General features: G+C 41.9%; 1 protein-coding gene across 1 annotated transcript in view; it reads left to right on the top strand.

Moving 5' to 3' along the window:
* hecw2b (HECT, C2 and WW domain containing E3 ubiquitin protein ligase 2b) overlaps positions 1 to 14756 on the top strand; it is a 52492-nt gene that overhangs the window by 14134 nt on the left and 23602 nt on the right. The window contains exons 7-14 of the mRNA XM_085150976.1: positions 1250 to 1392; positions 1680 to 1780; positions 4853 to 5748; positions 5932 to 6073; positions 9059 to 9160; positions 10823 to 10973; positions 11122 to 11225; positions 11319 to 11443. Coding sequence (XP_085007102.1) covers positions 1250 to 1392; positions 1680 to 1780; positions 4853 to 5748; positions 5932 to 6073; positions 9059 to 9160; positions 10823 to 10973; positions 11122 to 11225; positions 11319 to 11443 — 1764 coding nt within the window. The remainder of the gene's footprint in view (positions 1 to 1249; positions 1393 to 1679; positions 1781 to 4852; positions 5749 to 5931; positions 6074 to 9058; positions 9161 to 10822; positions 10974 to 11121; positions 11226 to 11318; positions 11444 to 14756) is intronic.

Genomic DNA, 14756 nt, shown 5'->3' on the forward strand with positions numbered 1-14756 from the left:
TCTGATGTTTTAGAAAGCTGCTGTTTGATGTTCATGTCGCATTAAATCCGTCTTTTACGTCACTGACACAAGACAGACGCCAATTATCAGCGCCAGAGAAGACATCGCGAACGCTTCCTGGCCATCCAGCGTAGATGTTAGTGAAACTGTTGGGAACAACGTTGGAGAAACGTGAACATTTTCTTTGTACTGTATAATCTGCAGATTCTGACAGAAATCAGCAACTATCCTTTGAAGCACCGCTCCTCTAAAACAGCAATAAGGATCATTATTAGGTTATTTACATTATTATGTAAATAACAAAATAACTTAAAGCACAAACTGGGAAACGTGAAGTCTGAAGTCTTTATATTAAGGCCATCAGTCAAACAATACTGTTGGTCTGGGTCTAAACAGAGCGCGTTGTGTGTGACGTCTTCTTTTGTGCATGCGGCCGCTTTGAGCGTTCACACTAGAGCGCGTTTGCTGTCACATTTTATTTGTAGTGTGAACGAGCAGACAAAAAAATCAGATTTGATCAAAAACTCAGAATTGAGCTTCAAGACCTGCAGAGTGAACGTAGCCTAGAGGTTGGGATTAGGTAACGATGGTCCTTGATGATCATCGATGTCCAGCTGAGGATGAATTTGTACACTCATGTAGTTAAAATAAATGAACTTACATCAATAGTGTTGACTCTACTCTTTGCCTTGGCAGAGTAATAAAAGGAAAGATAGAAGAGACAACTATAGTTACTGTATGTGGCAACATATGGACTGATCTATCTATCTATCAAACGTAGATAGATAGATGGCATAGTTTGTTACTTAGCCATCAGTTAAATGAGAACTCCTGGATTTCTGTTTTAAGCCCCTTAAATCCTAAAACTGTGTAAATCCTTGTCAGGTTAATCCTCGCTTTGTCCTCTTCTTTTCTCTCTTCTCTGTTTTCATTTTAAATCAGCTTTTTTACTTTGAGATCGTTCTGTTTGAATCCACCATGCCAGCTGTGTAACACTGTCATTCCAGTAAACTCCAGTGTGTTACTGTGATAAAACGGCACCTGTGCAATATTTCAGTTGAGAAATTTACTTGCGACTAAATATTCTGCAGTCAACTGTTAGTAGAAATGATTAGAAACGACAGCAACTGAGAAGTGGGAGGCCAGGTAGAGTCACTGGGCGGAGTCAATAATTAACTTTATGTAATGCAAACACAACTGTATAAATATACTAAACTTTCCAGCATTTTGCTTTTTACTCTTTCTTTAGAAATATACATTTGTGGCTTTGATAACTGATGTGCTGGAGATTGAGGTGAAGGACAAGTTTGCCAAGAGCCGGCCAATCATCAAGCGCTTCCTGGGCCAGCTGATCATCCCCATCCGGAGACTTCTGGAACGGCCGGCTGCTGAGTAAGTCGGCACGCAGAGCCAAACATGAGATAAGTAATGATGACATACAGTTTGTGCAGTGTTAACAACAATTGTCAGTCTCTTGGCAAGTTGCACAGAAATTACCAATAAATTGCCCGTTGTGTAAAACTGCATATAAATCAGCAGAATGTAGTTGATGCACAATTACCCATCCAGTCACTTGATTGTTGATTGAAGTGAGATCAGTGAGCTTGTTTTCTGTACCGTATTGAAATGCTAGCAGGTGTTTGTCAGTAGGGACAAAACAATTGTTTATGTGTGTGCAGTGATCAGACAGTCAGCTACAGCCTGTGTCGTCGTCTTCCTATGGACCATGTGAGCGGGCAGCTTATGTTCAGAGTGGACATCACTTCAGCTGGACAAGAAGGTGTGTATGTGTTTGTGGTCTAAATGGGTAATTTCATCTCAAAGGTTGGACCATGATGCCAGACATTAGTTTTTGAAGTTTTGAAGAGCCTTAAGATGAACGTTTCTGCCGTTGCCTCTTGGTTGCAAAAAACAGATGTGACAAAAAAGGTGTCTCTGTTTGTGACAGTGCACAATTCCCCAAACTATGATTTAATGAAATAAAATCTGTTACTTGTACTTTCATATACAGTATATGGTGTGTGGCGTTTTATTTTAATTGTGGGAGGCTTATTATTAGGCTGTGCAGCAATTTTAGGGTCATTAGGGATATAGATGAAAATGTACAAATGAGTGAAGAAAGTGTGTTGCAAAGATGAAAGTACGGAAAGGAAAAGTTTGAGAAGCTCATGAATGAAGAAAATGAAAGAAAGGAGGAAGAAAATTAGTGATGATGTGCAGAGGATTCGTTAAGGAGAAAGTAAGGGCAGCTCACACAGCGGCGGGGAGACGCTGCCTTCACCCCTCTGTTGCCGCCCATGAGGTTCCGCTTAAGTTCTGTTCAGGTTGTCAGCCCCGGAGCGCTGCACTTTCCTGACACTGTCTCCCAAGCACAAACCCGCTGCACAAATAAAATGCCCAAGGTAACTCCCTGTTCAGGTGTGTTAAATGTTCAGGTGACCACATCAAGTGTTCCCACTGTTTTTCATTGTTGTGCCCCAGGAAAGATGCCTCCAACAAAACGTATGAATGTACATGTTGCCATGTTACAATCGAGTGTTTATTTTCAAACAATCGCAAATACTCTCTGGCGCCTTCATGCTTCATGCTGAGAGTTCAAACTTGATTGCTAAGGGTCTGCCACCCAGTGTGATATCGATAATTCAGAGCGCTGGGGCCTCATCTGCTAGAGGCTTGTACGCTTACAAATGGCGAGCCTTCGAGCAGTGGTGCCAGGACCTCCACACTCTCACATTTCAGTGCTCTATTGTGGATGTTTGGACATTCCTGCAGGAGCTGCTGAATACGGGCCTTTCATTTTCGACAGTTAAGGTCTGTCTAGCGGCTATATTTGCTTGTCATGTTGGCTTTGATGGGGGTACACCAGGTGCACATCCCCTTGCCATATGCTGGCTGAGACCTGTGCTTAAGTCCAGTGTCCCTGCTTGGGACTTATCTTTGGTGCTGGAGGCCATTTGTAGCCCCCGTTTGAACCCATTGAGTCTGTGGATATGAACTTTCTCTCGCACACTTTGGTTTGCTTTGGTTTTATTGATTGGACATTACAGCCCCTTCGCTGGCTCATACTGTCCTTTCTGCTTGGTCTACTGCACACTGAGGTGGTGGTCCGATTCCAGTTCGGTGGCTGCTCTGCGGACGTGTATATATGTCCCATACTTATGTGTTGTACCGAGTGAATCGACTGAAAGGGAACAGAAGTTGTTGTTCGTTTCATTGTCCTGTGTTTTACAGTCCACATGCAGCTGGAAAGTTGGCAGAGTGGAGTCTAGACTGACATGGTTAAAATAACCACTGATGGTGATCAATGCCTCTGTGTGTTTACACTATAGGCTAACTATAGTTACACGCGGCTGCACCATTAGCTGATGGTGGTACAAAAAACAGTTTATATAGTGGAACAGAGGATTTATATTTCCTTCTCCTTGTTTTAACTCTTGCTCTGGCCTGATGTCTCCTCTGCTGGGCAGCAGCGGTGTGTTGCAAAATGTAAAAACAAAAGCACTGCAATGGCCATAAAAACATGCCAAAAAAATGACCAAGATCCACATGCCGCATGCATGTGGAGGCATACTCTGGAGAGAAGAGGAATGAAAGTGAAAACAAGATAAAATACATGTGTGTGAATAAGAAAGAGGTAATAGTGAGGAGCAGGTTCAAGTACCTGTGGTCAACCTTCCAAAGTCACGACTGTCACAGTGGCCACGGGCCGATAGCTAAATTGGACTCGATTGCAGATAACCACAAACAGAGACGGCTCAAACGTTTTGCAGTGTTTATTATTTAGTCAACCGTGACAAGGAGTTGCTAACGAAGTAGCCGTGGGTCAGTGGGGGGTGAACGGGGATTTAGCAGGTTGTGTCTGGGAAACAAAAAGAGAACAGGGTTAGGAAGGCGGCAGGTATCCTAGCAGAGGTGGAACTGACTGATAGCGCTTACTGGTGATCGGCGTGAATCTCGCTTTGAGGGAGAGGCGGTGGTAGTCCAGTAGTGTCCGCTGTGTCCAAGGTGGTGAGTGAGGCTGGAGGGCAGGCAGGTGAGGGTCCTCGTATTCCTTATGAATATGAAGATAATCCAAGGCGAGCTGGGGTTGAGGGTGATGACAACGAAGGTCCAGGAAATCTGAAGCACCTGAAACCAAGGTTAACAATGAAAAAGTGGCAAGAGCGTAAAAAGCCGTAGAGTCAATACCAACGTGAGGTTGTTGACGAACTGGCGGTGGAGGAGAGTCTGAGGGGGCCTTAAATCCTCAACTTGATTGTCCCGAATCAGTCTCAGGTGTGCAGGACTGCAGCAGGGAGATGGCTCCGCCCAGGGGTGGAGACCAAGGAACTCAGGTGCCTGATAGCACTTTCCAGTCGAGTCTCCAGATCCTGACACGGACAGTACACAAGAGCGGTGAACAAGATAAGGGCAAGCAGAGTGGAGTGTATAGAGATGGGTGTCACGTGTGATTTGTTACAATAGCAAGAATGAAAGAGTACGTTTAGAAGACTGTAGCGAAACCTGGTCTACATGGTGAGTGGTTTGGAGACAGTGACACTGACAAAAAGACACGAGGAGGTGACAGAGGTTTTGTTTGGGCGTGACCAGCACCCACAGAGACCACAGAGAAGATTCATGGATGTTGTGAAGGAGCACATGCAAAGAATTGGTGTGACAGAGGAGGATGCTAGAGATGGAGCGAGCTGGAATAAGATGTTCCCCCGTGGCAACCCCTAACAGAAACAGCCGAAAGAAGACGAGGAAGTGGGAGGTGTTGTTTTTGTTCTGCTAACATGTCATGAAAGCACACGTTATTTATCTCTCAGTTGTCACATCCTCTCCTTCTCATCCATCCTCTTTTCTGCTCTAGAAGCTTCGCCAGACCCTCTGGGAACGATCCTGGGTGGCGTGATGAACGGTGACCCTGGGAGTCCGTCTGACGACGAAGATCTCCATCAGCTCTCCTCGTCTTTAGGTGCCACATGTGGACCTTCTCGCATGGGTTCTGATGAGGGCGCCTTATATGTTAATGGTTCATGTTACTATGGCGATGACAGTGTGTGGCAGGAGCCTGGGCAAGTGGGAGAGGTGAATCTGCTTCCTGTGGCTCTTGGCAGCTTCACCCAAAGGCAGGTGTCACTGAATGACTACCTAGATTCCCTCGAAGGTCCCAGGAGCATTGGGGACCGACCTGCTGCAGGGCCGTTACCAAAGCTCAGCTCCAGCTTTCCCACAGACACGCGGCTCAGTGCCATGCTACACATCGACTCAGATGAGGATGAGGAAGGAGCTGGGCAGCACTGGGATCAATCGCTGGAAACAAAGACACAGCAGAATACCAACTCAGCTACACCTGAGTCTCCACAGGGGAGCAGTGGTTCAAAAGGCGAGTCACAGGGCTCATGTGAGGCGGGGCCTGGAGTTCAGGCCACGGGAGAGGCAGGTTCTTCTGCTGGTGCTCAGTCTGGAGCCAACGCTGCAGAGCCTGAAGCTGGAGCAGGAGCACAAGAAGGTGCTGCTGCTCTCCCAATACAGACACGACAATCAGCAGATAGAACTGAAGAAGCTGGCAGAGCAATGGCTGCACAGGCTGTTGGAGAAACTGCTACAGCTTCCAACTCATCTCAGGTATCAAGGGCTGAGGCAGCTGAAGTCAGATCTGGAGACTCTCCAGGGGAATGTCCAAGTCAGGAGCACAGCATCAGGATGGGGAAAACCCCAGAAGTACACTGCAATCCCTCACTTGGTCCTCTTTCACCCATTCAGGTGAGGCTATGACTTTAGGAGCATCATCCCTCTTTAATATCGGTTCTACATGTGGCAGATTACCTTTAAAAGCTGAATTGAAATTATAGATTATCAATAGTTTATTGCTGACAAACACTGTCATCTTGACCAGAGCTTTGACAAAGCCTCACCCCTGCATGTTTCCTCTCTCATTTTTTTCAGGAAGTGAGAACAAGAAAAGCAGTTGTTCCAAAGGCAGAGGAGGAACCGGGGGAGTCGTCGAGCAGTGAGGCAAATGGGCCGGCACCACCTTCGCTGTCCACCTGCGTGGCTGAGCAAGGAAGAAGCATGACATCCAAAGCTGGTAGGTTCTGTCACAAAAAGTATCAACATTTTGCTGAAGGCACTGAAAAAATATTCAAACACAATTTCATTTTTTATTATGTAAAGTATACAAAAAGAAACAGAAAAAATACAGGAGTACCAAATACATTCAAAGGACTCCTTTTGTTTTCACTCATAGTTTTTCATTTGATTGTGCAAATCTCCGGTTGCTTTTTATACTCTCAGTTTAGTCTTTAGGTTTTATAGTTATAAGTGCTCCTTCGTATGTTATTCGCTGTTTTATTTTGATGGTCTTTTTTATGTGTTTTATTCAGTTCTACTTTCCTCAGCCACGATTTCCCAGTTGCTTGCACCTGTATGTTCACTTTCTGCAAGTGTCTCTGTGTTTATTTGTACCCTCAGCTTTTGCCTGCTCGTCATCATGTTGTGCAGTTTTCTGTTTTGGGTCCACATTGTTCACATGCTGTAAGAAGAAGAATTCAAGTCTCAACATTCTGCTGTAGTTTTATCCTCATGTGTAACAAACCTAATTCTTTAACAACATATTGAATAATTTTTCTTATGGCTGGAGGAAGAGAGCACCAGGGCTGAGGAGCAGAGCGACTGAAGGCTCTGTTCCCCACAGTGATGAGACCCACGGACAGAACAGTGAGATGAACAGCAGATGAGGATCTGACAGGGCGGGAAACAGTGGTGATATGAAGCAGGTCACACAAATAGGAAGGAGCAGACTTATGGACACACTTGTACGTGAGATGTAAGATTTTAAAGTTTATCCTGGCTTCTACGGGCAACCAGTGAAGCTGCTGAAGAACTGGGGTAATATGAGCTCTTGACTAGGGCTGCGTATCGTCACTGATTTCTAGAATCGATTCGATTCACGATTCGATTTGAATCTGGGAAATTTTGCCTCAGACAGTCAGAAATATTATAATTCTGATCACTTATCAGTACATATCTATATTTTTATATCTATAAAAATAAAGCTGACACTTGTGAGACTTTATCAGAGGTGTGAGCATCACAGCAGAGGCCTTTGTGTCAAAGTAACTGAGGATAAAACACAGAAAAACATGGAGGTTTTCCTGGTCTGGGTTTTTATAGCAGATGACCTTAAAAATATTGTGCAGTAGATCAAAAACGAAGTGAAGCAGAGCAAAGTTACAGAGGTTTGATTAGAGACACAGCGAAGCATTTTGCAATTTTCCATAATTTTAAAAAGTTGAAATTTGTTCAGTAATGAACAGCAGAGATGTGGCTTTCTTGTTGGAAGTAAGTAAAAAACAAAACAAAACAAAACGGCGGCCGACACCGTAGACTGGTGGGTAATAATTAAGCGAATAATGCAAAAAAGAGATTTTTAGATGGGAAACTATTCCTGAGTGAGAGAAAGAGAGAGAGAGAGAGAGAGAGCTGTGCATGAAGTGTGATTTTATTGTGGTGGAAGCAAAACAGCAAAAGTCAGAGTGAATTTGTGACGATGTTTATGTGAAGCGTAGTTTGGATCGTCTTTTGCTGCTGGTTCAGTCAATATTGTTTGGAGAGAGATAAAACCTTCAGAATCCAGAGCATAAAGGACGTAAACACAAAGCGCCCACCGACGCTCCAAAATCAGTGAGCTGTCGCTGTCACTACCCGATCCGCTCCGGAAACCCGATCGGTACCACGCATGTGCGAAAGGTGTCTACTTCCGGTCGAAGCATTTAACGATAGTTACGGGTCAGAGTATCTGTTAAGATGTTAAGAATAATAAGTATCTCTTAAATTGTTTGCAATAATGAAACATTTCAATATAATGTAGAAAAAAACGAAAGATAGTTACGGATCAGGACTCGCCGATCCTTACTGCACATGTGCAAAGTCGGACCGTACACATCGGGTCTACCCGATCCGTACTGCATATGTGCAGGGGTTTTCTTCTTCTTCTGTTTCATTTAATGGCAGTTTACTCCCCAGTGTATGAGGATACTGCCACCTGCTGACCGAGCGAATGAACCCTATTGTAAACTGAATTAGCGTCATTACAAACGTGTGTTAAATTTGATTTAGTGATAGTCGAGTGTGTTTATGCTTGTCTGTGTGGAGAGGATTGTTGGAATAGTGATGATGATGTCCGCTATCACTGTTAATCATCAGTAAACACTTCATCTGGCTGATGAATCTTCACGTGACACATTACTAAGTCTGTATTATTAAGTTGTTGAGAAGAAAAGCCTGAATTTGTTTGTGTACGAGGTATCCATTATCTAAATGTCCCGGGTAGTCGAAAAGGAGGCAGAGCTGTCGAGAAATGCTAGGAGCTAACTGCAAACAGCAGTCGCTTTCTGAAACATCAGATATGTATCGGATTCAGCCGGAACTCAACCGGAACCTATTATGTTTTCTCTTGTAGCGATCTGATGTTTTCAAAGTGTTACTTTAATTGTGTTTCTGTGTTGGCTAACTATCATGATATTCATTCATTTACACACTAAGCTCTCTTCTATTGCCTCAAAATCTTTGTATAGAGTTAACTCGTAATTCCATAGCAGCTTACAGTGTTGCTCACTGACAAAAACTAAACTTTTCATGCAGTGCATGGATAGCAAAATCCTGAGATTCATGCACAGGAAATTTGTAAAGACACACAGGAGGGCAGACTGGTGACCAGTGACCCCCCTTTCAGCTCTTTGCCTACAGATGGGTGCTTCAAGTGTCAATAGGTTTTTCTCTGTGCCATTTGGGGTCCAGTCCAGCGCAAGATGAATAACCTTGTTAAAAAATCGTAACCAAGCGATCAGGAAGTATTAATGAACGACTGTAGTGGCACTTAATTCAAAACAAATAATACACTGGCTTTAAAGGGAACAATTGTGTTTATTTAACCTTTTCGTGTTATTGAATTATATTAAGTAGCAGAGCTGTTATGAACCATGACTATAAAAAAATTACCTTTTTTGGATTTCTTATATAATTATTTTGATGCTCTAATTTGTTATGTGCTTGTTTATGTGTTTTTATCCAGGTGCCACAGAACAGGTCAATGGCCACCAGTCTGTCCACTCCCTGCCATCTGTTCGCCATGACATCAGTCGCTACCAGAGAGTAGATGAACCACTGCCCCCTGGTGAGTGTGTGTGTGTATGTGTCTGTTTTAAAGGACATTAAAGTACACAATACAGCACAGAAACCGCATACACATATTTTCTTTACCAGATATCTTCAAGTTTGAAGGTTGTGTATAGCAGTCAGGGTTTATGCATAGGGTACTAGGGTCCCTAGAAGTCTTCTGGATTAAGCAGTTTGAGGAACTATTAAGATATAGCACAGGAGCTGTGATAAGGAATTTAGATACCGTATTTTTCAGACCATAAGGCGCACCGGATTATAAAGTGAAACAAAACAGTCAGATATGTCAAACTTTACTCAACTCATTCTTCTTGCTTCCTCCACTTTCATACCATTGATTCATTAATGTTAAATTCTCTGCAGCTGCGCTATTCCCATGTTGTTGCAGTATATTAATGACTAACCTCGTATTGTGGATGGATTATCTCAGTTGTTCTCCTGACTGAAGTTTGGTCCATTTACAGCATCCTGCGTTGCGATTTATCCCTAACCATCGGGAACCCTCCCATTAACCAGTGGAAAAAAGTTAGCGTTCATCCTCCAGCTTCACTGTGTTTATGCTAACATAGCTGTGTCGCTACGATAACGTAGCACATCATTATATACCATCTAGCCCAACTTCAGTAACCCTACAAACGTCACTGCTGTTTAGTTTTCTGTCTTCATTTATGTTGGAAGTGGTAGCAGAGCTGTACGTTTGAATTTTTCAGAAATCTCTCAGTCAGAACATGCTATATCATGTTTAGGTGGAAACTAGCGAGCTAACTTCCTGCTAACTGGTAACTCCGTTAATAAACTGTTTTCATGGATGCCTGGATGTTAAACTTAATTGTTACACCTGGTAAAGCAGCAACGCTGATCATTTTATTAAAGATGAAAGAATTTAGACAGTTTTTAACTCTCAGTGATGCTGAGTGTTCGTTTGACTTTGGGACCTGAAGTGGACGGAGTTTAGGACCCAGATTCCTCCGCGAGGCTCCTGACCACGGTAGCTGTAATGCTCCGACAATCCATCAAGCGGTGCGGCTTCGTAGCTTAGCAAAGTTGTACTAAAACATTTTTGACAGATATTTGAGCGCCGTGTAGCACATAAAATCGGTTCGAGGTCAGTAAGAATTCATACATAAGGAGCACTGCTGATTTTTGAGAAAATTAAAGGATTTTAAGTGTGCCTTACAGTGCGGAAAATACTGTAATAGGCCTTTCCAATTACATGTATGTATGACTAGACAAGTAACACAAATGTGTGTTACTATTTTTCAGATGTGGAATTTGCTACTGAATTTGAATTTTCTAGCTTTAAATGCTAGAATTTCTCATTTGTAATAAACCCATAAGCCACAGATTCAGTTTTGTATTTTAATCTTAAAAACAGCTAGATTGTAGATTGTAGTCAGTAGTTCTGTAACTTTAAGGCCAAAATCTTATACATATATATATATATATATATATATATGTATAAGATTATAATTATATATAATCTACTGTGTCATTTTTGTTCATAAAACCTTAGTTTAGAAACCTCTATATTCTTACATGAAAAACAGCTACTATATGTCTTGATGCAAACTGGAGAAGTCACAAAACGCTACGTCCAGATGAACAGAATCTTTTGGAGAACTACTATTTGTGTTCTTCTGTTGCATTGTGTTTGATCCAGATTGGGAGGCTCGCATAGACAGCCATGGTCGCATTTTCTATGTGGACCACGTGAACAGAACAACAACATGGCAACGTCCAACCGCACCCCCGGCCCCACAAACTCTTCAGAGGTCTAACTCCATACAGCAGATGGAACAGCTCAATCGCAGGTCAGAAAACAAACATATGCACATGAAGACTCGCAAACTAGATGTTCGTCCAAAGTTTCAGTTAAAAAGGAAAATGAATTTGCCATTTCCCATTTTTTTGTTTTTAGTAACATTATCATTAATTGTTACTGTACACATAAATTTGCAGGTATCAAAGTATACGTAGGACAATGACCAACGACAGCAGACCAGAAGAGCAGCTACCCAATGAGCTTTCAGCTGATGAGACTGATATGCAACCCTCATTCCCAGGTAGCCCCTTCTACACGGCACAAAATCCTGATCCATGTTCTTGCCCTGTGATTTTATTTTTTTAAATTGTGACGATTCTGGTATATTTTGCAGAGCTACGTAGGGACAGCAATTTGCCACAGTCCAGTCCCAGGTCTCGCCTAACCCTGCTGCTTCAGTCCCCTAGCGCCAAGTTCCTCACCAGCCCTGAATTCTTCACTGTGCTGCATTCCAACCCTGTATGGACACTTTTACTTACATTCTTGTTATTCTTTTCATAACAGACCACATTTGTTTCAAGAAAGGGATTTTAAACAACGCCCTTATTAACCCTTTGAGGTCATCAAAGATGATAACCCTAACCTTACTCTACTGTTACATTTTGAAGAAAAATGTAAATAGATTGTGATCTGTGTCAGTCAGAAGAGTGTTTTCCTTGTTTCCTCATTGGCAGAAATTCAAAAAACATTTTGAATAAAAGCAAAAGAATAGAATCAGCTTTTGGCTTCCCATAGTTTATGATTCTAACCACGGATAGTTAAGGGGCTCAAAGCGAATACCTGATGTAATCCCACCCCCAAACCCCCCAAACCATGTCACTCTTACTCGACACCTCACCACTATCCTCATACTCTCTGCCACTCCTGACTTCCAGTTCCTCTGACACAGTCTGGCTGAGGCAGACTATGTATTGCAAAAAAAGACTCAAATGCAGACAAACAATGAGCCGTTTATTAAGGCTGGCAAAGAAGTACAAAACAAAAGGCAAAGGTGAAACTAAACAATAAATTAAACTGGGTGAACTAAGATAAAACCATGCACGTGGGACCTGACATGGGCTACGTCCACACGTACCCGGGTATTTTTGAAAACAGATTTTTCTATGCGTTTGCACCTTTCATCCACACGTAAACGGCGTTTTTGGTCACTGAAAACTGAGATTTTTAAAAACTCCAGCCAGGGTGGATATTTTTGAAAACTCAGTTTTTGCGTTTATGTGTGGACGAGAAAAACGGAGAAAACGCAGCGTCAAAGGTGTGCGCCTTTTTTGACGTCACAGTGTGCGCCACGTTATTGTTTCGGTGAAATGAATTTCTACAATATTGTTACTGTTAATTGTCTCTGCAGTGTTTAAATGCTTACATATACACACAGTTACTGTCCCTCCACACATACGACTCGGTTCTGCTTCTATGCCCCAGCTTTTTCCCACCGAGGCTTCTAGACTTCTGATTGGCCAACATTTCTGCACGGTTAGGAATATAGCGCCAACTGCTGCTTTGGCATGTTCCTAGCAGCGTTTTCCTTCGTTTTTGGCTTTTATGTGTGGACGGGATTATTTTTTAAAACGAAAACAGAAAATCTTTGTTTTCAAAAATACCCGTGTACGTGGGGCCTGACATGGAGACATGGACAAAAACTGGATGCATGACGTGAACAAAGCAGACGACCTGATAAGGAATGACTGAAAACACACTGACTTAATACACACAGGAGGATCATGAGGGAAGTGGGAACAGCTGAAACAAATGAGCATAATGACGTCACAGGAAACGTAAAGCTAAACACAGGAACACAGAACCTTTTCAAAATAAAATAGGAAACATAATGAAACAAAGATGTGACAAAATGAACTTGCAGCCATGAAACACATAAAGGACAAAGGAGACTTAACAGAGGGGTTGAAAACATACGGGGAATAAACCATAAACATCAAAATAAACTAAAACTCAAAACGCTGAGTCAACAGACCCAGGATCGTGAAATCCTCTTTCAATCACCTCCACGGTTCCTCTATTGGCACCCTAGCCTGTGCTTTCTCTAGATCCACAGAGACATGAAACTCTTTTTGACCTTTTTTATACTTCTGCATCAACACTCTCAAATATATTATTATTATTATTATTATTATTATTATTATTATTATTATTATTGTTGTTGTTGTTGTTGTTGTTGTTGTTGTTGAATCAATAAGTCACTCAAATAGATCCTGGCTGACAAAGTAAAGCAGCTTAAAAATCTTAAAAAGCAATGCATCATGCCACAATCTAAAGAAGTATTTGGGCTTCAGACTGATTGATCAGAAGCTCAAATACACTCAGGTTATGCAGCAGGACAGCGATCCTGCAGTTATTAGAGAAGGAAATCATTTTTTACACATGTACGTTTTCCCTTAATAAATAAAATCATTTAAAAACTGCATTTTAAGTCATGTTAAAATGTGTTTGATGATCAATCTAAAACATTTAAATATGAATGAATAATTTCTAATGTGAACGAGATTTTCATGGTGTACAGCCTGTGATCAGCTGACCTGCTGCTGCTTGAGGTTTACTGCATGCTGCCATCAGATGTTTCCTGTCTCCTGGCTGATGTGCATCCCCTACACTGACACTATACAGTTTATACTGTCTTAATGCTGGACAGTGTATAAATAAATACAGGTAGTATAAATACTGAATTTAGGGAGTAACTCTTAAGTATCACAAACTTAATACAAACTAATATCTGCAAAACTTGATCTGACTGTCGAACGCCTCACCACTGTAAACCGGTTCAACACAGAACTTCAAACTCACCACAGTACGACATTGTAACCTGTTTATTTAAAACTCGTATTTTCATCATCATTTGATTAACACAAAGGTACAATACCTTAGTTTGTTTTGCAGAACATTTTACTATATGAAAATCCATAATTTGTCAAAGCAACATATACAGAACGAATAGCTAATTAAAATGATGACATTACATGTAAGCCTTAAGTTTGCAGTTGATCAAATACCGCTGAGCACTCCTTACCTCTTCATCCTGTCGTATCCTAAGTCAAGTTAACTTGCATTCTTTTATCTCCCTGTGAAATACAGCAGCTGCACCCAGCAGATGCAATAAACTACACAAAGAGTTTGTGAGTTTGCTCATATTTGTTCAGTTCAATTCAATTTATATAAAGCCAAGAAAACACAAAAACAGTTGCCTCAAGGTGCTTTACATTGTAAGGCAAAGAACCTACAATAATACAAAGAAAACATAGATAACTCCAGCATCATATGATCCCCTCTGAGGAAGTGTTTTGGTGAGAGTGGGAAAGAAACTGCAGTGTGTAAAAACACAGTGAGTGAAAAAGAAAAGTGCATCATTGGAAGCCTCTCGCATTAGAGCCTCTTGAATCCTCTAATGCTGCTGGCCTTGCATTCTTCCAAGATAGATTGTCTCTTGCACACAAAATATATTGAGCTTCTTTCTTTCCATCATATATCAGCGAGCTCTCTCCCTTTACCAGTCATTTAAAGTTTCCTTCTCTCCTGCTGCCTCTTAGGTATTTCTAAACCATATGAAAAAAGTAGGTAGTCCTGAGTGTCATGTTTGTGTGTCTCCTGCCTGTGTCCAGGCAGGAGAAGGACTCAAACGCAAGACTCACCACACAGGAACTAAACTCAAAAAGCTGCTTTATTGCAGAATGGCACGAAAAATATAACTAAACTAAACTGGGACATGGATAACTAACACACAGGGAAACACAGCCATGAGGGAGACTACAACACTGACAAA

This window comes from Neolamprologus multifasciatus, chromosome 23, assembly GCF_963576455.1.
Source record: "Neolamprologus multifasciatus chromosome 23, fNeoMul1.2, whole genome shotgun sequence".
NCBI classification, from domain to species: Eukaryota; Metazoa; Chordata; class Actinopteri; order Cichliformes; family Cichlidae; genus Neolamprologus; species Neolamprologus multifasciatus.